This window comes from Polypterus senegalus, chromosome 7 (assembly GCF_016835505.1).
Source record: "Polypterus senegalus isolate Bchr_013 chromosome 7, ASM1683550v1, whole genome shotgun sequence".
Lineage (NCBI taxonomy): Eukaryota > Metazoa > Chordata > Cladistia > Polypteriformes > Polypteridae > Polypterus > Polypterus senegalus.
Genome location: NC_053160.1, coordinates 109,668,205 through 109,696,189, shown reverse-complemented (window position 1 = coordinate 109,696,189; position 27,985 = coordinate 109,668,205). Strand labels below are relative to the sequence as shown.

General features: G+C 39.3%; 1 protein-coding gene across 1 annotated transcript in view; it reads left to right on the top strand.

Moving 5' to 3' along the window:
• Positions 1-27,985, top strand: part of nol6 (nucleolar protein 6 (RNA-associated)) — a 309,483-nt gene that overhangs the window by 25,807 nt on the left and 255,691 nt on the right. Inside the window, exon 4 of the mRNA XM_039757964.1 lies at positions 10,905-11,073. Coding sequence (XP_039613898.1) covers positions 10,905-11,073 — 169 coding nt within the window. The remainder of the gene's footprint in view (positions 1-10,904; positions 11,074-27,985) is intronic.

Genomic DNA, 27,985 nt, shown 5'->3' with positions numbered 1-27,985 from the left:
TAGGCTACAATTCCAGCTACACTGGGTCTGTCTTCACTTCTTAGTTAATGAAACAAAAAGCAAGGTGTGGGGGAAGGGCTGTTATGTACAGTACTTGTCTTTAATGCTTTATTGTATGTGTTATTTTCTTAAACAAACCATTGCTTAGGCCTAAATAATTAAATGCTTTGCATTTACTTTCATTTTGACATTGATCTGGCACATGTGTGTGTTTTGGAAACACTGTGAAAAAGTGAAATTGAGTCCATTGTACTAGGAAAAAGTTGGTATTATGTTGACAGCGTACTGTCCTGAAATTGCATTTTCTACTAGCACTTGTGGTGATACAAATAATTGCCTTTGCAGGTTTATACAGGTGAAGGAAAATGTTTTGCTGCTTTTTCCCGATAAAGTTTCTACTATACATGGTCCTCTATGAATATGTCTTTAGCTACAGACTACATTGCTGCCTGTTTGCTTATTTGTTAAAAAATGTGTTTATTGTTTTTAGTCGCACCTTGTAGTCATATGTTAATTTTTGGTGACTTCAACCATATGACTTTGGAAGGAACTATGAAATATTTCTGTCAGTTTGTGTCTTATACCATTTGAGGAAATAAAAAGTAGATCCTGCTGTACTCACATGTTAGATGCCTTTAAGTGTAAACTACTGGCACTTTTGAGCAAATCTAACCATAACCTCTGATTCATTTTATTCCCAGCTACAAGCCTGTTATTGGGTGGCAACCTGTTATTACCAGAATAGTGAGGAAATGGAGACTAGAGGCTGGAATGGCTCTAAATGACTGCTTCCAAATGACAGACAGGGAAATTATGTATGAGTTACATGGGGATGACATTGAGGGAGCAAGTCCCCGTATCACAGACTTGTGTTGACATTGTAGTTCAAGGACAGTATGTTGCTTTGCAAACAACAATACCTGGATAACTAAGGAACTAAATGGTGTCCAGAATGAGAAAAAGAGAACATTAAAATCTGGAGACAGAGACTCTAAGGGACACACAGCAAGTGCTAAAGAAAAAAGCTGAGTGTAGGAAAGGAAGCTTGGAAAGCCAAAATAGAAAACAAACTCTCACAGAATAACATGAAAGATGTCTGGAAAGGACTGGGCATAGTTGCAGGATTCTAGCAGCTAGAGGATGATGTGGACGAAACCAATGCTTCAAACCAATTTTTTAATAGATTTTCCCTCTCAATGGCCAGTGACAAATCACCTCTGATCACCAGAGCCTGTAATAGCTCCACAATGAACATATATTTATATAAAGTTCCAGTAAACTGATAAAATGAAGCCCTCTGTTAATATACCCATGTGAATTTACAACAAAAGTTGCAAAAGCTGAAAAAATGCAACAATTGATAGGTTGCAAGTACCTAAAAACATAAAAAGGAGACATAATAATGACCTTCAAAATATTTAAATATATAAGGGAAATAAGAATAATAAAGTATTCAAACTATGCACAAAATTAAAATTAAAAGATGAAAAACAGTGTGAATCCAGTAAATAAGAAGTTGGTTTATACCATATACAGTATAATATGAAAGGATACAGGGTGGTCCAGATCTAATTATGGAGATACAGATCATCTGGGTGACTTTGATTTATGCGGGGATGATTCCAATTCGGCCTGAAGATAATTTTTCATGTTGTCATTTTGCAGACTTCTCGATGGTCCTGGATTTTTTGGGTTATTTTCTATGTAATAAACGTAAGTTATAGCGTAATGAAAATTGCATAATTAGATCTGGACCACCCTATAGAAAAGCACAACTCTGTAGTCACATGAACGTGTCAAGCTGCAGCATTGTGCAGTAGGTGCGCGGCAAAAAGACAAAATTATTGCAATCTAGCAGAAGATAGGAAAAAAGATGTCTGCTTTCTAAGCCCTGTTAACATTGCAGAAACTGTCTAAGTTTGTGTCAAGGGAAATGTGAAGGCAACCATGCTTTGTTCTATTGTAGGCTGCAAAAATGCAGTGGCTGGTGTCAATCACGCAGGTCAGGCATTAACATTCTACCCTGTCATGCACAACCAACAAAAAAAATATTACAAAAAAAGAATTTTTCAAGAATTGCATGAATAGTGCCCATGTGCGTTGGTGACCGTTTCAAAACATATCACACAAAGGATATAGCATGCTGAATTTGCATCAGCACAGCAGTGGACACTAGACATACTTTTCCTAATGGAATTATGTTGACATTTTACTATTTAAATGTTTCTATTTCACAATATGTTTTGTTGTTGAAAGAAATTAATGATTTTGGCTCATTTTTCTACAGATAAGCAAAACCAGAGCTGCCCCTTCCAAAAGCGGATGATGCACTGTGCATGGAGTATGTTGGGGGTTCGCAGACCTCTTCGATTCAGGAGCTTTTCCAAACAGCCAATTGGTTTGCATGTTTTGTCCCATAGTTTACCTGACTTGAGCCATTGAACTCCTCCCACAACCCTTATTTTAACCGTTGTGTAACTGGGTGTATTGCGTAACATTAATGAAGTATAATGGAAAGTGACAACCTGCTCAACAGAGTGGACCTCTGACGGTCCGCAGCTTGACTCAATTGGGGTTATTGCTGTTTCATGAAACATCAAATTAATGTTGTTCACAGTCACCTTTTGTGAGATTTGCCTGTAATGAGCAGAGAGAACAGGTCAATACCAGTTAGGAGTGCAGAAAAGGAAAAAGAAAGTGAGAAAACAGCCTGTGCTGCAGTTGCAGTGTTTTTAAAGATCTTAAATATGTCCAACCTCTAGTAAGCTACCTAACATTACATCAGTTGCCACTGCATTTATCTAGTGGTTTACTGGTGCAACGATAGATAGATCGATATATACTTTATTAATCCCAAGTGGAAATTCACATACTCCAGCATTAGTATACTGATAAAGAACAATATTAAATTAAAGAGTGATAACAATGAAGGTATAACAGACAGACAATAACTTTGTATAATATTAGCGTTTACCCCCCCCGGGTGGAATTGAAGAGTTGCATAGTGTGGGGGAGGAACAATCTCCTCAGTCTGTCAGTGGAGCAGGACAGTGACAGCAATTGAGTAGTATTATGTGAAATAGTTTTTGATATTGAGTGTTTAGCAGATCTGAAGTTTATCTGAAGTTACAGTACCTAGCTGGCACATGGATGATGATTATTTATTACCGCCATATAGACCTCAGGACATATACATGTTGTTAATGTTTATCAACGTATAAAGTGCTCTAGGGTGGTGTTGCATTCTGGACATGTTTGTATATTTCACCAACACACAGGCTCTCTTACTTACCTAGTTAGTTATTGGCTGAATTTTTAAAAGAACCAAGCAGTCAACTTTGACATAAGAGCAAATAGCTCAGATTAACTTCAATTTTGGTTAATTTTATTGGCTATCACTACCGATGTAGTTAATGCCTTATTGCAGTCTGCTGACATTAAAAGGTCAAAATGAAATTTTGAAAAGTTCGTGATTATATTCATATGTTCATTTTTTAAATATCCAAATATTCAGCTTCATTTTTATTCTGAATTTACTGCATTAAATAACTTGATTAAAGCATGTTCAGTAGTGGTAGTAGTTGTTTTTATTATATTAGTAGTAGTGTTTAATATATTACTAACCACGGTAACTGCCAAGACAGGTAATAGCAAATATTTTTAAATTATTCCATCTCTTTCCCTGTGTGTACTTTCAGTGTCTTTCCTCAGTGTTCATGTGTCTGAACCTCTCTTTACCAGCACTCTCTTTATCAAATGTAGTCCCATTAAGCCTGGTTCTCGGACATTGTCTTTATGTTCACCTTTGACACCTTTCTCGCCTCATGTCCAGTTTTATACTTCCCATCCTCGAAGGTGACATTTAGTATGTCTATTACGCTTTTACTCCTCCTCATACATCTTACTGCTGCACTTCCTTTCTTCGCATCACCAAAGCCAAACTGACCAATCAGATTTCTCTGAGGGACTGGACATACAGATCTTAGTTTTTATTATATAGTAGATTTTTATTATTAGTAGTAGTGGTTTTTTGTATTACTGTGTCAGTAGTAGTAGTACTAGGTGTTTTTTTGTTTTTTTTTCTCGCTTTTGTTGTTCCCATCACAAGTGATGCTGTTGGCTGTATGAAGTAACAAAAAGTAATAGCACATTTATATCCTGAACCATTATTATTGGTGGTGGTATTATTATTACTAATTAGGGCTTCACTTTTAAAGAAAACAAATCAATTAGTATATCATTGCCATTAAAAAACATTGAAATCCAAATTAACAGGTTGCCTTCCAAATTGCAGTAACCCCTCTAATCACCAATTTTTCAAAAAATATGCTCACATCAAGACAAGCAGCTTAGTGACCTTCAGCATCACCTTGGACCTGCCACACAAACTGTCTTTTGGTGACCTAATAAATGACTTTAACTCCAGAAAATGTAGACGGGTACTTTTGTCATATGCAACAGAGACTGATAGTACCCCTGAACATTTTACTTTCAAGTTTATATATTTAAAAAAGTTTTTGTATTTGTTAAAAGTTATTTTTGTGACATGTGCTTCTTTGTTTATGTATTATTTATATACTAGCAACTTGGCGCGCGCTACGCTGCGCGTTGGATGACCACAGTTGAAGGACTCAATCGTAAGGACCTCTCGTCGGGTGTCTCATTGGCACGCTTTTGCCTCTTTCTTTTGCGATCATGGCGTAATCTGTGTTCTCTCTCTGTAGGGGTTTCAGTCAGCCTTTCGTTGTGCGGCAGAGACGCGTCGTTGAGCTAATCTGTGTGAATGCTGAGTGTTCGTTTCTTGCAAGCGACTGTCACGCCTTTGCCTCTTTGCTTCGTGATCACGCTGTAATGTGTCCTCTCTTGGAGCAGCAGGTTTAGTTGCATTTCGTTTCGGCATTGTTCCGTAAGGTCTCCTCCGTTCAAGTGCACATTGGTAGCTGAAGACGGAAAGGGATAGTGGGTAGTGAAACGCACAAATTGGTGACCAGGGGAACCATCCGACTCAGATGCGGGGCTCGAAATACTCAGGTGCACATGTTATTTATAATATAATTTTTTTTGTTATGAACTTCCCCAAAAGAGTTGATCCCTGTAAATAGTTAATAGTATATGAACAATATAATCTGTTGTAGTACGGGCGTTAATTAGCGTCACACCTCATAACCTGCATACACCACGTGTTTGGCTGTAATGCCAGAAGCGCGGTGGACGCTGTAAGGGTAGGTTGTGGTTTCTGTTTCTTTCGTGATTTTTTTTATTTCATTTTATTGATTATTTAATAGGCAGAGGGGAGAAGACGTTAATGTGATGCTGTGTCTATTTGTTTACTTTTGTTTTGAAAAGATTTTCGGGAACAGGAAAAATAAAAGCAAAGGGGAAAGAACAGAGGGGGGTAAGCAGGAATTCTGAGAGGGGACGGACTGGGGCTTTTCTATGGGGCAGCTATACAGCCAAAAGGAACGCGGACCTGGACACGGACACCGCGCTGGGATTTTATTATATAGATTTATTGTTCAAATTAAAGCTGTTTCAAGAAATGCTAATATAGTGGATTCTGAGAGGGACAGGTTGAGATTGCCCCAAGAAGATTCTGCTTAGGTTCCAAGTATGGCTAGGGGCAGCACTAAACGTAACCGTAAGGAGGTTACAACATAACATCTAAAGAACATTTAAATATTAAACCTACAAATTTGTAGTAACTGCATGAATTATTTCAATGAACAATTGTACGTGTAAAGTGTTATTCTACATTATCGTTTAGTGACTGTAAGGGCACAGTAAAGCAGTGCTTGAAATTGAACAAAGTAACTGCTAGTACTCCCCCTGGGTGTCATTTTTGAATTCATGGTTTGGGGCTGTTCTCACATGCTAACCTAGTACACATCCAATAACTGCCAGTACTCCACAACTCAAACAGGGTCCTTGGTGCAAACACTACTAACTGATTGGCTTACTGAAGTACTCGCAAGATTGTAGTGTAAATCTCCTTTTTTATTTGATTTTTTTGTTTTGGGTTTCATTATTTCTTCCTTCCTTGCTTGGTAAATGTTTTCAATATGCCTTTTTTATTCACTTCTGTGATGTCTTATTTGTCCCTTTTGAAAAATATTTAATTTTCTTCAGAACTGGATATATAGTAATGCACAGTGGAACCCATATAGATTCAACCTTTCAAAAGCTTCAAGGTGGTGATGGTATACACCGCTTCTCATGCAAGACCACAAGTTAGTAAGAGACTTGCAGTTCCTTCTCACCTGTGTAAGGCTTTGAAGAAACTGATTAATACTGATAAACCACATTAACACTGATAAATGTGCTTTAATTTTTTTTTAAATTGCCTTTGGCCTTTCATCTACAATCAAACTGAATTTGACCACTATTTTTTTTTTTTTTTTTAATAAAGTTGAGACAGATTAACTCATTTTAAAGAAATGTGAAGTCCAAGAAACAAAACAAAAAAATTAAACATACTAATACAGCCCAATTGCTAAATATTCTTTACAATGTTATTGCAGTCTAAGTGTAGCCTTAGTAGCCTGGCGCAAGATAGCATGTCAAACAAAGCTTGTCTATTGCTTGTGTGAAAAGAAATGTTTTCTTCAAAAATAAATAGTTTGATGTAGAAAATGTAGTGTGATGTAATTTCTTCACATTATGCAAAATATCCAAATATAACATACAAAATTACACAGAGTTGATGACTAAAATGTACCTTAGTGCATTTTTTCTTAATCTGACTTTTTTTCACACAAAATCTGAATTTTTTTTCACCACCTTTTTATTACAAGCCTGCCCACAAGAAATTGACAAAGTAACTATTTCTAATTACACAATAAATCTATATATTTTTTAATATATATGTATAATATTTTTATACAGTATATCTATAATAATTTTTTATATATAGAATATTTTAATATACTGTATATATAAGAAGATCCTTTCTACTCAAAGTTGGGTGGTATACTGGTATGAGTGTGAATATCTTTGTGACGTGCTACGATCTGAATTTTGCAGTACCATTGGTTCTGGGATAAATCTGGAAATGGTGAACCACTAATAACCTTTTCAAGACCATCAAAAGTTGACCCACTAAACACACTTGGGGATAGTATGTACATCACACATGACACTCGTGCCACTCTTTTGAGTTGTGGTGCTCCACTTTTGCCAGTGTAAAACAAACTGCTACATAAGATGCATAAGCAAAAATAGACAAACTTTTTTTGAGATCGGAGATTGCACAAATTTAACCAAAATCCACTATGAACACTAATAGTATACTGAAAGATTAGAAAGTAACATTATTTTGAAAAAAGATGAATATAAAGAAAACGCATAAGTAAGGTGCCTTGGCAAAAGTCAATTATTTTACAAACTTCTGTCCAGTGGTAGCTAAATGTCCCAAAATGCAAAAATAGTTAATTCCTTGTTCTTTTGTAATACAATATATGACACGGATCCACAAGCTCACAGCAATTGTTATTCTTCTAATGAATCAGAATTACATGCCTCTCCTTTTTTTTTCTGCCCCCATTTAGTTGTTGCTTCATATCCTGCTCTCCATTTTCAGTTTTACTTCTCACACCTCCATCTCTCTTTCACCATGCTTCTTTACGTTACAGTGAGGCTTAAAATACTGAGGCAGTTGAACAAATTTGATATCTTTAATTCAGTTACTGGTGTTTGAATTCATGGAATCATGTAAGGTTTGCAATTTTCATTAATTTAACATTTTGTATTATCAGAAATAGAATTAATTGAAAGTAACTAATTGACATACTTATGTATCTGCATAAATTCAATTTGGATCATATGCTTTTTCCTTGATCATGCATGAGACTGTAGACTGAAAATCGGAGCATAAATAGAGCACTTATATGCTGAAGCTTTGAGTGTACTTTTCAACTCGTGGCACACTGAACAAGAGTAAATCCTTTTCTTTTGGCCGGAACAGCAAACAAATTATATTTTGGAGAGTGGCTTGAAATTAAAAATACCTGAGGCTGATAATGACACGGAGTTGTTTTTTAAGAAAGCAGGGAGTTTTATCATCATAGCTAGGGTCCCCAATTATTTGGAATTAGCTTGGTTTCAGAGTTTCCAACTTTATCCAAGAAATAATTATTTTCAAATTATGTTGTTGTACTGTGGTGGCTAAAGGTGGAACCATCACGAAACTTATAAAATACCTGAAAACCGCTTGTGTATGTGAATATGAAGAAGCTAATAACTCCCTGATCTATGTCAGTGGGCTACTTTTAAAGAGGACATATTACTTCTGGTGATGTGACATGGTTTTTTGGAAGTTCTTCTGGGTTATACCCCAGCCAGGGAGGTCCCCATCCTGGCAGCTTCCTTTACCTTTCCCTAGGGATCCCATCAGGGCTGCCCTTCCGGACTCCAGCACCCATGCAGCTGTGAGAGGTGTCCAGACTGGGACTCTATATGAGTGATACTGCTACTAAGAATGGTAGGGAATAAACTGCTCCCCTGCTGGTTTCTGCAGTCTTTGGGCATCCTGATCAGGACAGGAATAGTAAAATGTCCCGAGCGTTAAATTTATTCATCAGATTTAATCAGTTGAAATGAAATGAATGACTTAAAATGGTGAAAAGGTAAGCAGTAAACCACAGACGTTTTACATTTAAAGTTTTGGTTGGCAAAAATTGAAAAAAGGAAATACAGGTAGTCCCCAGGTTACAGACATCTGACCTATGACTTACGAACGAGGCCACAGCTGCGACACATGCGCCTTAGCAACTGCCGCTCCATCATAATCGGCCTGGGGATGCTGCAAGCGGTGGCTGGAGGGGGGCGATTTCACTGCTCACGCAGTGTCGTGTCTGTCGGGCGGCTCACGGTGGCAAGTGGTGACCCGTGGTCCATAGTCACCGGGGCCACAGCTATCGCTCATGTGCAGGACGATGGTTCGCTGCCCAGCCCACTATGCCGCCGCAGCTACTGCTCCTGACTGGACGCAGGCTGGATGGAGCGGAGGGGGGCGTTTCACTGCCCGTCCATCACACACGGCTGGTAATGCTGCAAACGCTTACCCGGTTGTGGTTGAATGGAGGCCATTGAGGGTGAATTGGGCGGTGGGGGGTAGCATTGTAGTGTGCCTCGGATGGCTGCCTGTTGAATTGGGGTTGGGCGATTCACTACCCGCCTTTGGCCGCACCGTGTTCGTTCTCGGTGGGCGGACGCTGCAGCAGCATATTGTAGTGGAGGCGACTGTGTGGTGGGCGAGTGATGAACCCCATTTGCCGCCCCAAGTCATTCTCAATAGCAAGCCTGCTTGTACTGTTACACACATAGCAGGAAGTTGTCTCTCCTCAGTACATCAGATGTGTTGACGGGTGCCTTCCTGCTATGATAGCATGGACAGTGCTGTGCAGAAGAGCTCATCTTAATCTTTTGTCTTCACCTTTCAAGAATGTCTCTGAAACACAAATCTGATGCGAGTGCTGGTGATATAGTAAAGAAGAGAAAAACAATCACCATTGAAAATAAAGTAGAAATAATAAAAAAATCAGAGAGGGGTGAAAATCCCATCATTCATTGGCAGAGCACTTGGTTACAGTCGGTCAACAATACCATTTATTAAACTAATGTACCTGTTCCGACTTACATACAAATTCAACTTAAGTACAAATCTGCAGTCCCTATCTCATACGTAACCCAGGGACTGCCTGTATTAGAATATTACAAATGGGACAACTAATAGGTTACAACCTACAAATGTTCTTGCAATTAAAGTATGTTAAGATGTGCAAGACTTTGCACAGGTGTCTCAACTTATGTTAATTACTTAAAACCCTCTGCCTGTCTTAAAGCAGAGTTGAAAAGACTGTGTTGTTATACCCTCTGAAGTAGTACTTCAGGACAATATTCCAGTGATAATGGCAATTAACAAATAAAATGAGACAGAGCATTGTTAACCTTAGAAGAGTAGGCCATTCATTTAGAGAAATTTAAACAAAAAAAAATGAAAGTGTCAGTGAGTACGGTGTCCTACACACTCCAAAGGCAATTGGAAACTGGAAGAAACTCTGATAGAAAGATCTACCAGACCCAAAGTCACAACCCAATCAGAAGACAAATTTCTGAGAGTCAACAGCTTTTGTGATAGATGCCTCATAGAGCAACATCTTCAAGCACAGCTTAACAGCGGCTGAAAAAGCAAATCTCAGTTTCTACTGTGAAGAGAAGACTTTGTGCTGCAGGTGTTACAGGGCAAGAGAGAGTAAGAAAGTCATTCCTTAAAGGATACAATTTATATATTTATGATTGATGTTTATATAGTCCTACCTCAGTTTTATCATGAGCATTTACACAATTATGAAAATATTTTTGGCTGCAGTGTCTCACAATGTTTATTTGTATGATTTTTATATAATTGTATTAATTTTTAAGAGATTATTTATATATTTATTTTTGATAACTGAATATGGTATATGTGCTGTCAGAATTTTGGAAAATACCGTGATTTCAGTTTGAGGTCATGTTGCCCACCTCTACATACTACACTAGAAAGTTTTTGATAGTCTCGGGTGTAAACAAGTGTTCCAAGTACTGTACAATCATTAATGCGCTTAATTTGTCTCTCAACCTTTTACACCATCTTGTGGATGGAAAAAAAATTGCAATGTAAACTTACAAGTGAGTTGCTGCCTTCTTGGCATGCTCTCCAATGCCACTTCCTAGTGAAAGTTTTCATATGACCACAGCTGTACCATTGGTCAGACATGGGCTTCCTCGATGAAAACCAGAAATCCTCACTGTAAGAAAGAGTGCCTTGTTACCTTGGTGCATTTTTAGGTAAAATGAATGATACACACAATGGTGTAATTATTTAACTTTTTTTTTTTTTCTCTCTCTCCGCCCCTTTTCCTAAACAGGAGATCCTACAAGAAAAGGACTACTTGAACCAGCGTTTCCACCGAAAGCGTGCATTATACCTCTGTGGTCTGGCGCATCACTTGCTCTGCAGACCTGTGATTAGTAGCATGCATTTTACTTTTCTTCATGGAGATTACATAAGACCTATCCTCCTGATTAGATCAGCTGGTAAGCTCAATTTACCATGGGATGTTAAATGAGCAGTTTATGTCAGAAATAATTATTTTGCCTAAATTTTGTCAAAGATGATATTTGTAAATGGTCTGTGTTTTGAACCTTGGTCAGTCTAGAACAGATTAGTGATGAATTTGAGACTATCCTGATGGTATCATGCATAAAAAGAGAACTATTCTTTGGATTTGTGAGGTGACTGCCCACATAGTAGGGCACACCTTCATATAACCAGAAAAACTTGTATGGAATCAGTTAATTTTAACCATTCAGTGTAACCTGCACGTATTATACTGTATATACGAGAGGAAAGCTGTATACATAGAGAACCCACATACATAGATATAATGTATAATATCTGCAAAAATGGTGACGGGACTGTGAATTTAACCACTTCGCTGCCATGCTACTTTCTTTACTCAGTCATTTGAATAGCTTCAATTGCATTATACTTCACACAGCGAACAATAGACACATCAAAAAAAATGACCAAGTAGTGCTGTAGATAGTAGTAATATGGAGACACTTAAAACTGAACTTTTTTGTAGTTTTGAAAAAATTTGGTGGATAGTATTGACGATTATGTTGGGGTGAATGTCCTTGTCTTGTCAAAATTGTTTTAATGTTTTATTCAAAATGTTTCCACATAAGTTAAGGAAAATTTGACACACTGTAAAATGAAGATCATAACTTTTTATGAAGCAGTCCATTGGGTGTTTGAGGAAGGGTTGTTTTCATTAGAATGTTTCTAGTGATACTGTTATTTGTAATAAGCATTCAGACACCACAGTTCTCTTCAATTCAGAGAAGGGAGTAATGAAAAAGGGTGAGAGGAGACACAGTTTTGTTACATTTGTATCCAAGAAGTAGGACAATGATGGCGAGTCTGTCCAGTGCCAGATTGGGCATAGGGTATAGGCCCAACGGTGTAGTTCATAGTCAGGAAGGGAGAATCCCTCTGTGTCCATTTTGTCATGGAGCAAGGTGGAATGTTTTACAGAGGACCTTCTGATGTTTCATAAAATACAGATTTAATGTCAGATCAAAACCTGAGAAGTGGAAATAGAGGGAGCATGGCACTTATAAAAATGAATGTGCGACAGCACATTTATCTTGATTGATGAAAGTTTAAACTCAAAAGACAGGGAAAGGGAGGACCATGAAGTAATGGAGTTTTTAATGCCCTTCAAAGTACGCTTGTAGTTTGAAGATGTAAGGTCATACAAATACACAGAAATATCCATACCCAGATATCTGAAAGCCCCTGACTAATGCATATTGGGAGGAATAGCAGACTGGCTGCACAGTTGATTTAGGGGAAGGAGGCAGGACTTATTCCAGTTGATTTTGTAGACAGACAGGGCTTCATAGATCAAACAGGTTAAGCAGATTGGGGGTAGGTCAGAAGACCCATTCCCTAAATATAACAGAACATCATCAGCATATAAAGAAATCTTTTGGGGAGTATGGTATATGCATATGGGGGCGATATTTTCGGAGTTACGGACAGCTGCAGCAAGAGGCTTAAGTAAGAGATTGAAAAGAAGGCGGGAGGAGGCAGCCTTGTCTGGCTCATTTGAGAATACCAAAGGGTGGGATTTCTGAATTAGTAAATAAAACTGAAGATAGGAATTAATAGAGGGTTTTAATTAAGTTGATGAAGCTTTCCCTAAAGCCCATTTTACTCATGACCTTCCAAAGGAAACACCAGTTCATTGTATCAAGTGCATTCTGTGCATCTAAAGAAAGTAGTTCAAATGGCTGTGGAAGAGATGGTTCTGCATGAATGACATGTAGAAGATGTTGTATATTGTAAGTTGCATGTCGGGACGTAATGAAACCTGTCTGGTCAGGATGAATTAGTGTATGCATCACTGACTAGCCGACGAGCAAGTACTTTGGCCAATATTTTCAAGTCTGTGTTATTAATGAATTTGGCTGATCTAATTTTCTGTAGAATCTTTACTTTGTTTGGGAAGAGGAGATATCATAGCCATATTAATGGATGGATTAAGGTGAGAGGTGGAGATGGTGGAATTCAGCATGTGGAAAAGTGAGTCAGATAGCTGTTTCTCAAAAAATAATTTCTGGGGCCTAACTATTTAGGAGATTTCCAAGAGCTCATAGAGTCCAAGGCCTCCTTTAGTTTACCTAATGCCTGAGAACACAGCAGTTTGTGGGGTGTTTTAAAAACGGCTAAAGATTTTTCTATTTAGGAAAGCTTATTAGTAAGATATTGTTATTGTTTTATCTCTGTTTTCATCTTGCTTTGCCTTGTTTAAACTTGTTTATGTAGCACTTTGAGATTTACTAATAATGTAACGTGCCCTATAAATAAAATGCATTATTATTATTATTATTATTATTATTAATGTTACTGGTTTGTCAAGGGTGGAGGACTTATCCTCAGAGAAACATGAAAGGGGAAGGTCCTTTAGAAAGGAGTCAGTTGATGAGGGAGGGGTGGAATCTAATTTATATAAATTACAATAAAATTTAAAGACATTTGTTTATTCATGGGGTTATTAGAAAGGGATTCTGCCATGGTTTTGATAGTTGGAATTGAAGAACAGGTCTCATTTTAAATGTGCCGATAAAGAGAAGCAGCCTGCTATTCCATCCCCCCACTGCCGCAGTACGTGCACAAAGTTCTCACAGCTCATGCCTTGAGTATCTGGGAGTGAAATGCTGGAGTTTTAGAGTGAAAATAATAGATGGTTATTTGGAACACACGCATTTCATGTGTGTTCCATTTCTATAATAATCTGTGTAATTACATTGTTAAAACAAACGTTTTTTAATATTTTAGTAATGAATGATAAGATAAAAACAAGTGAAATGCATGTTCAATTGGGTTAAGATCAGGTGACTGACTTGGCCATTCAAGAATTTTCCATTTCTTTGCTTTAATAAACTCCTGGGTTGCTTTGGCTGTATGTTTTGGGTCATTGTCCATCTGTATCATGAAGCGCTGCCCAATTAATTTGACTACATTTAGCTGGATTTGAGCAGACAGTATGTCACTGAACATTCGGCTGCTTCTGTCCTGTGTCACATGATCAATAAACACTAGTGTCCCAGTGCCACTGGCAGCCATGCATGCCCATGCCATCACACTGCCTCCACCGTGTTTTACAGATGATGTGGTGTGCTTTGGATAATGAGCTGTTCCATGCCTTCTCCATACTTTTTTCTTGCCATCATTCTGGTAGAGGTTGATCTTGGTTTCATCTGTCCAAAGAAAGTTTTTCCAGAACTGTGCTGGCTTTTTTAGATGTTCTTTAGCAAAGTCCAATCTAACCTTTCTATTCTTGAGGCTTATGAGTGGCTTGCACCTTGCAGTGCACCCTCTGTATTTACTTTCATGCAGTCTTCTCTTTATGGTAGACTTGGATATCGATACGCCTATTCCCTGGATAGTGTTGTTCACTTGGTTGACTGTTGTGAAGGGGGTTTCTCTTCACCATGGAAATGATTCTGTGATCATCCACCATTGTTTGCGTCCGTGGACATCCAGGTCTTTTTGCGTTGCTGAGTTCACCAGTGCTTGCTTTCTTTCTCAGGATGTACCAAACTGTAGATTTTGCCACTCGTAATATATTGTAGCAATTTCTCGGATGGGTTTTTTCTGTTTTCGCAGCTTAAGAATGGCTTCTGTCACCTGCATGGAGAGCTCCTTTGACCGTATGTTGTTTGTTCACAGCAAAATCTTCCACATACAAGCACCGCACCTAAAATCAACTCCAGGCCTTTTATCTGCTTAATTGATAATGACATAACGATGGACTTGCCTACACCTGCCCATGAAACAGCCTTTGAGTCAAGTGTCGAATTACTTTTGAGCCCTGAAATGAAGGGATTGTGTTAAAAAATGGTTTAGTTTCCTCAAATTTTTATGCTATCATTTTGTTCACCCCACTGAATTAAAGCTGAAAGTCTGCACTTCAACTGCATCTGAGTTGTTTCATTTAAAATTCATTGTGGTAATGTACAGAACCAAAATTAGAAAAAAGTTGTCTCTGTCCAAATATTTATGGACCGGACTGTGTATGTGATATTTGGAATTATTCATTTTATGATGCGTATAGTACATTTCGGAATACATTGTGACACGGATGCAACATTATTCATATTAATTCGCATAACATCTTGCAGTTGTAATCATAGACCGCGTTCCCAACCTGCCTTTATTTCCCGATCTTGCCAGTCCCTACATGTTGCAGCATGGGGCTGTTTCTTTTGCACTCCAGGACATGCAGAGGAAAGAATAGTACAGAGAGGTCAGTTCTGCGGTATATGCAGTCATAAAATTCAAATGCTAACATTTCACACACATGCAAGGATCGTCCTTCCTACATTTACAACATGTATACCTGTTTCAATGTGCACACTTCTCTCTATGCTGTGATTTCTATTACACACCTGAAAGAAAGAGACATTTGTGACATTATGAAGAAATCACACTAATGCAATATTATTTAAGAACGAATCGGATATAAATTTATACTGGCACTGTTTTTTATAATCAGATCAGAAAGGGTGGGATGAAGGAGAGCGTGAACGTTACTGAGAGAGTAAAGCTGATAAAAAGCTAACTTTTAGAAATGCCATACATTCATACAACATTCAAGATGGCGCCGATGAATGGCAGCAGTCCACAAGTTGTCCTGCATTATCTTTTTATTTTTGCTTTTGTTTTACTCTGTGTATGCTCAAGACATGTTTTAGCCTTGCTGAGATATGATCGTCAAACTCTTCTTTCCTTAAGACCATCTATAGAAATTTGGAAAACTAATCACTATTCTGGGAAGCAGTCATCCAGGCTTCCACCACACCTGGTGTCTGTACCGGCCTACCTGTGCCGCTCACTACGCGTCATTACGCGGAGGAGACGCTCAGAAGGCGAGGGAAGCGAGGAGGCTTTCTGGTAAAGCTTAGGACCCTCATACCGGCCAGCTGCGGGAATCCAGATCATTTTCTTCTGGGTGGATGCCCAGTGATTTGTCGCTCATTGGGGCGTCGCTGGATCCAGCAGGTGTTTCCCATTCTGCCGACCGGAGACTCGTGCTGTTCTCCCGAGGAGTTGAGTCGACCATGGCGGAATCGGAATCGGGTCCGACGCGGCGGCGTGAATCACGTGAACCTCCGATTGCTGCAGCGGGCCTCTCCACTGGCTTGTGAGGAACAGACACTTCGTATGACTCTCCTAAAAGCAAGATCAATAGCGAATCAATCGTTCATATTAAACAGTTTCATGAAATCGCGTAAGTTGGATTTAATTTTTCTTTCGGAGACCTGGGTGAAACCGGGTGAGTTGACTGCATTTACTGAACTTTTGCCTACCAATTGTTCATTTTTAAACTTCCCACGAACCTCAGGCCGTGGTGGTGGACTAGCTACGGTTTTTAAATCGGACTATTCTTGCAAACTGCTACCCACAGACTCCTTTTCCAGCTTTGAGGCTCAGATCTTTGTTGTTAATTTTAATTTTCCTATTCTTTGTGCTCTGATTTATCGGCCACCAAAATTTGACAAGGATTTTATTAAAGATGTTACGGATTGTTTAATGGATATTTCATTGAACTATGACAGATTTCTTATTCTTGGTGATTTTAACATCCATATCTGCTGTGAATCTAAACCTTTAGTTAAAGAATTTCTCAGTCTTGTTGATTCTCTCAACCTGACTCAATCAGCGAATACCCCGACACATGTAAAGGGGCATACGTTAGATCTTGTTCTGTCATATGGTTTAGATCTGTCTGACATTGAGATATACAACACAGGTATATCGGACCATTTTGCGGTTTTGTTTACTGTCACGCTGCCATTCTCCCGCGTTAAACCCCGTGTACCTGCTCTACGTGTGCGCGCCATTAACTCTTCAACTGCCGCTCGATTCTCTACTGCTTTTAACGATTCTGAGCTCTGTATTAGTGCATATCGTGGTGATCTCAACACGGATGAACTGTTTGAACTGTTTAACTCTACATGTTTTAGTATTCTGGACTCAGTATCTCCTATGAGGATTAAACGCTCCAAACCAGTGACTGAACCGTGGCTGAATGAGACCACACGCGCTCTCAGACGCTCTTGTAGGCGGGCTGAGAGAAAGTGGAAGAAGGACAATCTTCAAGTCTCACTGGACATCTTTAAAAGCAGTCTTCAGGAATATCAGGGAGCAGTTAGGACAGCGAAATCACAACACTTTTCAGAGGTTGTGTCAAATAACAGTCAAAAACCACATGTTCTTTTTAATACTCTGAATAATTTAATTAATCCTTCTGATTCTGCTGTTATTGAACCTTCACCTGCACTCTGTGAGCAATTTAACTTTTTTAAAGATAAAATTGCAAATATCAGATATGTACCATCTACCTTGGGTTTAGACCCCTCCACTTCGTTTACATGCCAAGCTGTCTTTCATCAGTTTGAACCAGTCTCTCTCTCCACCTTAAGTGAAATAGTTAAGCATCTGCGGCCATCCTGTTGTCCTCTTGACACCATTCCACCACGTCTTTGTAAGGACGTGTTTAGTTCCATCGGGCCACATGTTGTTGACCTAATTAATTCAACTTTGATGTCTGGCTGTGTTCCAGTTGCGTTTAAACATGCTGTAGTACAACTGCTGATCAAAAAGAGCAACCTGGATCACTCAGCTCTCTCCAACTTTAGGCCCATTTCTAAACTCCCTTTTTTTTTTTAAGTTTTAGAAAAGGTTGTTTATAACCAATTACAGGCGTATCTTGATTTTAATGGGATTTCTGAAAAATTTCAGTCTGGTTTTAAGCAACGACACAGCACTGAAACTGCCCTCCTAAGAGTGCTTAACGATTTGCTTTTAGCTGCTGACTCTGGTAATTCTGCCATTCTGGTTTTATTGGATCTGACTGCAGCATTTGATACAGTAGACCATAGTATCTTGCTATCACGCCTTGAGATATGTGTTGGAATTAAAGGTTCTGTTCTTAAATGGTTCCAATCTTATTTGTCAGGCAGGAGTTTCTCAGTCCATTTAGGGAAGTACTCATCTTCAGTGTCTTCTCTTGGCTGTGGGATACCCCAGGGTTCCATTTTGGGGCCAATCCTCTTTTCATTATACATGCTTCCATTGGGGTCTATTTTTAGAAAGCATAAAATCGCCTTCCACTGCTTTGCTGATGATCTTCAAATCTATCTATCTATTCCAGCAAATAGTCACCCAGCTATTCAGACCTTGTTGAACTGTCTCCGAGATGTTCAAACATGGATGGAGATAAACTTTCTCAGTCTGAACAAAAGCAAAACTGAAATTATTGCTTTTGGAAAGTCCAATGTCCTCAGCGAGTATGACAGTGTTATTGGATCTGTGGCATCTTTTTCTCATCAGTCTGCCAGAAATTTGGGGGTAATTTTTGACTCTGCTTTTAAGTTGGATAAACAGATCAGCGCAGTTGTAAGGTCCAGCTTTTTTCAACTTAGACTACTTAGTAAAGTCAAGCACTACATTCCCCATGAACAGTTTGAGACAGTAATTCATGCTTTTGTTACATCACGCCTTGACTACTGTAACTCATTATACATAGGTCTCAGTCAGGCACAAATTCAGAGGCTGCAAGCTGCTCAAAATGCAGCGGCCCGCCTTCTGACAGGGAAGAAAAAGCGTGACCATATAACACCTATACTGGCCTCCCTTCACTGGCTTCCTGTTCATTTCAGGATCCAGTTTAAAATATTACTGCTTGTTTTTAAAAGCTTAAATGACTTGGCACCTGTCTACTTGTTGGAGCTTCTTGTTCCGTATTCTTCTGTCAGAACCTTGCGATCATCTGATCTTCAGTTACTCCATATCCCCAGAATAAAGCTTAAAACCAGAGGAGGCAGAGCATTTTCGGTAATAGCCCCCAGTTTGTGGAACAACCTCCCCTTGCAGTTGAGAGCGGCCCAGAATCTTAATCATTTTAAAACCCTGCTTAAGACACATCTGTTTTTATGTGCATTTAATTCCTCTTGATTTCATGTAGTTGGTTTCATCTTATTTGTTATTATTATTATTTTGTTTTGATTTTATTGATTGGTTTAGTATAGTAGTGTGCAATGTATATTGAGTATATATGTGCTGTGTAGTATCTGCTAACCTTTTTGTCTTTTAGTTGTACAGCACTTTGGTCAATGAAAGTTGTTTAAAGGTGCTTGATAAATAAATAAATAAATAAATACCCAATCTGACGCTGTTCGTTTTCAAATAATATTGCATTAGTGCAACGGTGTTTTCTGATTGGTACTATTCAGGTCATGAACTGATTTCTTCAAAATGTCACATATACTTGTCTCTTTCTTTTTTGCTTGATGCTGCGTTGACATCTTGCACCAGCAGGCGTGAGGTTATTCAGTGTGAAAAGGAGAACACAGGTGGCCGGATATTGTGTGCTATAACATGCTTGACTTGGTGGTGATCAACGCACATGTAGTGTACAAGGCATGCACGGGGGCCACTGAGAAAAGAAGAATGTTCTTTGCTCACCTTGCAGTGGAGCTTTGTCGTCACTTCTTACAAGAAAAGACGTTGGAAAAGCAACAGAGGATGCAATATCGACAAGCTTCTGTTCCAAGACTGCTGCTTCCCCAGCCCCTTCAGTGTAGTAGTAACCACAGTACAGAGAGAAGTGTATACATTGTGGATGAAAACTCAGACCAGACAGCATGTGTGGTTATAAAGCAGCTTTATTTTTTAGAGTCAAAGTGAGAAGAGTTTCAGAAAAGCAGACAATCAAATGTACATGACAGCGTCAGGGCTCTTCTGAACCCCGTCTGTTGGGTGGGGTCCAGTTTTATACCCCTAGAATGTGTGATTTAATATCATTATAAAATGTAACAGTCAACACTTTATTATACACCGTCCTTGACCCCCTTCAACGCCCCTTGTACAACTTGATTTCTTGGCCCCTTTTGTTATGGCGTTCAGATGTAAGCTAAGGGAAAACGTGATAAGGCAGACTCATTTGTGGAATGCATAGACCTTGAGTCCTTTGCACAAATATTTTTCTGTTTGCTAAAACAAAGCATGCTTTTACATGGTTTAGTAAAGCTTACTTCTCATACATGAATTAGTATAAGGGAGCGAAGAGAACATTCGTCTTCCACAAAATTGCAACAGGTGCACATGTTGTGAACGTAGAAAGGACGGTCCTCGTGTGTGTGGGAACTGTTAACATTTGAATCTGATGATTGCTTATAGCGTGGAACTGACCTCTCTGTACAATTCTTTCCTCTGCATGTCCTGGAGTACAAAAGAAACAGTACCATACAGCAACATGTGGGGACTTGCAAGATTGGGAAAAAAACAAAACCACGCAGTCGCTGATTACAACTGCAAGATGTTATGCGAATGAATGTGAATAATGTTGCATCAGTGCTACAGTGTTTTCCGAAATGTACTATACAGGTCATAAAATGAATAATTACAAAAATCAAATATACCTATGTCTCTTTTTTTTTTTTTTTTTGTTAGTGCGGCTTTGACATCATGGACCACAAGCACGTGCTAATTCAGTGTAAGCAGGAACACTCAATAAAACTGAATTTAAAAAAAAAAAAATTCAAGTCATGCTATGATATGAAGAAGGCAGATTCACCAGCATTTCTGCATCCCTCCAGATCAGAGAATTTCCAGTTCCATTGTCTCAAAACACCACTCAAATCTACAGTTTTTCCCAGTTTCAGAAAAAAATTAACTACATCAGATCTGGGGCAGGGGGTTGTGTCATGATCGTGACTGAGAGAATAAAAGTGGGAAAAAAAATCGCTAACTTTTACAATTCCTATAAATGTCCATCGGCTGTTACAGACACAAATCAAATGTATGTTTTTATTATATAATATTAATAAGAGCAGCTCACTTACTCAAAAGGGTAAATTTGCCGGAGAGCCGGTTTTCGAACTCCCGACCATTGGATTATAAGTCTGCGGATCTTCTTGCTACACCACGGAAGCTATTGTATTATACTTGCATCTTTTGTGAAAGTATTTATTTGATATTTGGCCATCAGCCTTCACACATTATGCAGTTCATGTCTACATTGTGTCATTTATTACTAAAACATGAAAAATGTTTCTGTTTTAACAACGTGTTTACACAGATTGTTGTAGACACAAAACGCATCAAATTATTTCACCTTACAATTCTGAGTAGCTCACTCCTAGATAATCAATCAAGGCAGGAACTGGGAGAACTTATTGCCTGTTCTGAGGCAGTGGGGGAGATGGTATAGCAGGCTGCTTGCTGCTTGGGCTTATTGACACATTTAGAAGACAAAAGATGACAAAAGACACTGATGGAGAGATGCGAAGGGATTTAAGGTGGGCCGGAATTACAAGTTTTTTCATTGGCTCTGGTAATTCTAGTGTTAAACTTCTATTGTGGTTTTTGTGGGTACAGTAAGGGCAAAAAATGGTTGATCTGTTATCAAATAGTGAAGAAGAGAGGCAGTTGACATTGATTACACATTGTGTCAGGGAAATAAAAATATAATCCAGTTGGGATTGGGACGTGAACCTGGAGAAAAGAATGAATAATCTTTAGGTATTAGTCTAGTTGACATACTTAGATTAATCAATCCAAAATCATCCGTGAATCTGCACAGTGCCCAACTGGAAGGGGCTGCACGGTACCTCAAGATTGAAGATGATCTGTCTAGCGGGTGTCTCCAAGATTCCCCTGCACTATAACCTCATCGCAACCTTGTGAGGCAGGGGTGGGAGGGAATAATGCTTCAGTCACAGATGCGCTGTTTAACACTAGAATTACCAAAGCCTACAAAAAAACTCGTAGATCTGGCCCACCTTAAATCCGTTCACACCTTTCCGCCAGCGTTTTTTGTCATCTAAATGTGTGAAGCCTGAAGTCCAAAGATCAAAAAAACACTTTCACTAAAGGTTCAGAATGATACAACAGCTTCCGTGGCGTACCAGTGAGATTTGCTGACTCGGAGTGCAGCACACTTGATGTGCCTCAGAGACCCGAGTTCGATTCCCTGCTGGGGAGAAAATGTTATTTTTTTTTTCTTTTTAACCTTCGCCGCTCTGCCTGCCTGCCTGCACTCCCTGTCTATCTATGTAGTAATAACAGTAATTTTATTATTATATAGCAGCTTCCCTATCTGCCTATCATATAGTGCCTTTCCTTCCTATCTATCTACCGTAGATCCTGGAATATAAGCCGATTCGGTATATTAGCTGACCCCCTTCTCTACCTACTAAATTACATGTATTTGCCAATGACGGGTATTTAAGCCGACCCCCTTCTCCAAGCAAAATTTTATAAATTTCCTTAAAAGTGTCTCTTCAAGTATATTTATCATGTTTATCCGCGAGAATTTGAGACTGCCGGCATTTTTGATGGAAACCAGGAAGTGATTGCGGAGAAGTTTGGTAAAATGAAACCTTTGTGTTGAAACTATATACGCAAATACGGTACATCGGCGGGTGGATTTCCGGAGACTTAATTTGACTTAAATATGCAATACAGTGGACCCTTGACTTACGAACTTAATTCGTTCGCGAAGGCAAACACATAATGCGTTCCGAAGCTCCCAATGCAACACTTACTTAACCTTTTCATAATAAAAAAGGGATGTTTTAATGTGCATATTTTACCAAAACGCCAATAATTTTTCTAATGTACTAACCAAAAAGTTATAAAAAGTGCCTAGCCTACCAGAGTAGGCTAGATTAAGCTAGGAGCATGGCGGCGCACATGGTCACAGCGACTCAGGGCTCTCCTTTCAGTGCACTTTTTTTTTTTTCCCTTGTTTGTGCACGATCGGTTCAGCGAACATCCGTTACACCCGTCAGAACCTTATAGACATCGGTGTCCAGAGCCAGACATCTGTTTCGAGTGTTTTTCATCACACGCACAACATCCCAGACAACATAGCGAGACCAGCGGGCTCTCCGTGGATTGTTGTCGGGTCTAGGAAACGACACAGGCGGAGGAGGAAAGAAAGCAGAAGCGGGGCCGCAGATCCGGCGTTATGCTAAGGCTAAAAAAACAACCATACAAGCCCTATACAGAACGTTTTTTCTGCACTGAAGGAGCTGCTTTTAATCTCATTGTAGATGTGTATAGTGACAATAAAAAGGAGGAGGAGAATGAAATGGAAGGTGGTTATTGTTTAGATGGAGCCTCCTTATGCAAATCTTTTCTTTGTAAAATTGTTGAGATGGTGGATTTCGACATGCTGTACATAGTAGCGAGATCGGTCACACGAACAGCACTCTCATATTTCCACATAATTTCCATCTTCGTTTCAATTGTGATCACTTTCTTTACCTTCTCTTCCTTCCTTAGCAATTATGTGTCTTGCTTGCATGGTCTTAATGAATTATATATATATAAATCACCGAAATGACCGAAATTACATCCACAAACACATGTATCTGGGCTCTGACTGACGCTACTAACGCTCTCGGTTGTTTGTTTACAATTGCGCAAGCGGATACACATGACTGCATCCGGGTCGTAACGCAAGATGTTGGTCGTGAATCAGAACAAAAATTTTTATTTTAAACTTCCCAATAATTTATTATAAATTTTATTAATAAAATCAACAACTAAAACACTTTTTTGAATAAATTCTTTATTTAATTTAAAGTACCGGCATGCAAGTTTACTTCTTCATCTGAAAGATGGCTCTGTGGTTTCGTCATTATTTACTTCCGAATTCATCGGCAAAACCGGCATTGTGCTGGAAATCTTCAATCTGAAACGATACCCGTTGTATAAACCGACCCCCAAACTCCAAGCCAAAAATCTAGGACGAGATTCTCGGCTTATATAACGGGATCTACGGTATATATCTATCCCCTTAGCTGTTTTTGTATATACAGTATCTATTATACAGTGCCTATGGGGTGCCAAACAGGCAATTACAATGATTTTCGGAATATATAAACTCATTCCTGAATATATAAAGCCAAAACTTGAATATATAAAGTAATTCCTGAGTATATAAAGTCAGTGTTGAAATATATAAAGTCATTCCTGAATATATAAATTTAAAGTCAGATTATATTGATATTGATTGAAACGATACAGGCACATTTTTAGTAAACTCAATGAGTTCCTAATACAACATAATGAACTAAGTTAACAAAAATGTCTTCAGAAATTTTTTTTTTTTTTTTTAAAAATACTGTTCAGTTAATTTATTCAAAATGATGTATGTGCACTGCATTTTGAACACTATATTTATTCTTTTTAAATGGGCGCATTTTTGGACGTACCTCATAAGCCCAATCGACTCTGAGAGGCTTCTATTGAAGTTTACCTTTCACTAGTACGAGTGAAATGTCAAGCATGGAAATTTTTATATATTCGGAAATGATTTTATATATTCCAACATTGACTTTATACAGTACTAGCAGAATACCTGCGCTTCGCAGCAGGGAAGTATTTTGTTAAAGAAGTTATGAAAAAGAAAAGGAAACATTTTGAAAATAACGTAACATGATTGTCAATGTAATTGTATATTATATATATATTGTGGGGTACAGCCTGGACACAGACAGGTAGACATGTTCTTTCTCCACACACGTTTATTTACAAGTTCAAAACACAAGTAAAGTGCACTAAACCAATGCTGCAGCACCAATCACCCCTTCCAGTCTTGGCCGCACAACAATGCCTTGCTCAGTCCTTCTGACCGCCTCCTCTCCTCCGAGCTCCGTCCTCTTCCACCAGACTCTTGCTCTCGACTAGAGGGAGGCGGTCCCTTTTATCCGCACCCGGATGAGCTCCAGGTGCTCCCCTGCAATCTTCCGCTGATACGCCCCAGTGTAGCGGAAGTGCTGGCTGTTCTCCCGGAAGCTCTCCGGGTGTCCCTGCTTCTCTTCCTCCCAGCACTTCCTGGTGTCCAGGGTCCAGGCATTGGGGCGCCTCCTGGCGGTGAACACAGGCCCCTACAGGGTGGGGCTTCCATGCCCTGAACCCGTGGCCCCCAAAGCAACTAGGAAGGCGGCCCCCACGTGATCCCAAATGGGCACACGCCCACTTCCGGTCCTCCAAGGCGTCCCGGCCGGGTCATGGTCCCTGGCATCCTCGACAATATATACACATACACACACATATATAAACATTAATATATATATATATATATATATATATATATATATATATATATATATATATATAAAACTGCTCAAAAAAAATTAAAAGAACACTGAAAACACATCAGATCTCAATGGGAAAAAGAAGTCCTCCTGGATATCTATACTGATATAGACTGGGTAATGTGTTAGGAACGAAAGGATGCCACATCGTTTGATGGAAATGAAAATGATCAACCTACAGAGCCCTGAATTCAAAGACGCCCCAAAAATCAGAGTGAAAAAATTGTGGCTGGCTAGTCCATTTTGCCAAAATTGAATTGCAGCAACTCAAAATTGTACGCAGCACTTTGTATGGCCCCTGTGTTCTTGTATACATGTCTGACAACATCGGTGCATGCTTCTAATGAGATGACAGATGGTTTTGTGGGGGATCTCCTCCCAGATCTGGACCAGGGCATCACTGAGCTCCTGGACAGTCTGAGGTGCAACCTGGTGGCATTGGATGGACCAAAACATAATGTCCCAGTGGTGTTCTATTGGATTTAGGTCAGGAAAGTGTGGTGGCCAGTCAATGGTATCAATTCCTTCATCCTCCAGGAACTGCCTGCATACTCTCACCACATGAGGCCAGGAATTGTCGTGCACCAGAACTTTGGTCGTGAACCGAAGCAGTTTCACCCATAGGATGGTATGTAAATACAATTAATCCGTTCCAGACCGTACAAACTGTATGTAAATATATGTAAAGATTAAGCACAAATATAGTTAATTACACCATAGAATGCACAGTGTAATAGTAAACTAATGTAAAAACATTGAATAACACTGACACAAAACACCCAGGCTCCCTGCTCAGCTACACGAGCTGGCTCACTCGTGCTCTCTCCCTCTCTCTCTCTCTGTAGCACACACACACCACCAAAGCCCCTCCCTCCCTCAGCTACAGGAGCCGGCTGGCTCACACGCTCTCTCTCTCTCTCTCTCTGTAGCGCGGGAACGCACATACGCAAACACACACACACACACACACCCTATGCTCCCCCCATCCCTTCCCTGTCAGCTGCCCGCTCTCTCTCTCTCTCTCTCTCTCTCTTTGCGCTTGCTCGCTCGCGCTGTCTAATCTCTCTGTAATACATGCTCGCGCAGCGTTTTTTTTAAAATGAGTTTTAAGCACAGCAGAAAAAAAGGAACATTAGAACAAATCCGAAGTGCATGCAAAAGCCAACTCACAAGCAACCAAAAAAGTAAGATTGCAGGAGATCGCGCTATTAAACTTAAAACCTGATCGCTGTAAACACTGTTTTTAAAATGAGTTTTAAGCACAGCGGAAAAAAAGGAACATTAGAACAAATCCGAAGTGCATGCAAAAACCAACCACAAGCAATCAAAAAAGTACTGTAACAACATCACTCTATTTTAACCTTACATTCCAATCGCTGTAAACACTCTTTATAAAATTAGTTTTAAGCACAGCGGAAAAAAAGGAACATTTGAAAAAAGAGAAAAGTAACATTGCAACAAATCGTGTTATGAACTGAAAAATTAACTTTTGAAAAATCCGTAATACAAAAACCACCAAGAAAACTAACCTTGCATGAGTCGAGTTCTGGCATGAAGTGTTTTCCTTCAGGTGTTTTCTCTCTTGTGATTTCTTCGGTTTCTGGTGCTTTTAGCTGGTGGGAGTGAAAGCCTCATGCAGCCATTCCAAAAATAAAGTCATTGTGACCCAACCCTTCATGTTTGCCCTCCACATTACTGGCAGTCTGGCTTTGTTTACATTGTGCTGCTTGAAAGCACGAGGGTTCTCAGATTGGTAAATGAGTAAACTGGTAAAACAGTTTTTCCACCTCTTGTAATTTCTTTCTTTACTTTGATTTCAATTTTCTTCAAAACTTTCTTCTCACCACTCGTCACTTGCTTAGAAGCCATAGTTAACTGCAAAAGCGCATGAAATATTCTAGAGCACAAAGAGAGTGCACATCTAACTGAAAACAATGAACAAGAGGCGGCTTTGCTTAAATGAAAAAGCCAGGCAGCCACGCGGCTTGCTCGCTTTCTCTTTCTCTCTCTCTTTCTCTCTCAGCCTGCCAGTGGTGGGGGCATGGTTTGCTTACACTACAGCCTGCAGATAGGCAGGCAAACACGTGCGGCAATCTCCTCCTCCCCCTCCCCAGCAGGCACGTGCTCGCTCGCTCTTGCTCTCTTGCGCGCTCTCTCTCTCTCTCTCTCTCTCAGCTGAGGAGTCAAGGGAAACTGGCTTGTTCAGCAAACACGTGCAGCGATCTCCTCCTCCCCCTCCCTAGCAGGCACGTGCTTGCTCGCTCTTGCGCTCTCTCTCTCTCTCTCTTTCAGCTCAGCTCAGACAGGCAAGGGAAACTGGCTTGTTCGTATACCGAGTGTGTGGTTGTGAACCGAGGCAAAAGTTTGGCGAGCTTTTTGGTCGTGAACCGAGACGTTTGTGAACCGAGGTTCCACTGTATGTATGTATGCATATGTGTATATGTATATATGTATGTATGTGTATATGTATATATGTATGTATGTGTATATGTATATATATATATATATATATATATATATATATACACACACATACATATACATATAATGTGTGTGTATATATATATATATATATATATATATACACTCACCTAAAGGATTATTAGGAACACCATACTAATATGGTGTTTGACCCCCTTTTGCCTTCAGAACTACCTTAATTCTATGTGGCATTGATTCAACAAGGTGCTGAAAGCATTCTTTAGAAATGTTGGCCCATATTGATAGGATAGCATCTTGCTGTTGATGGAGATTTCTGGGA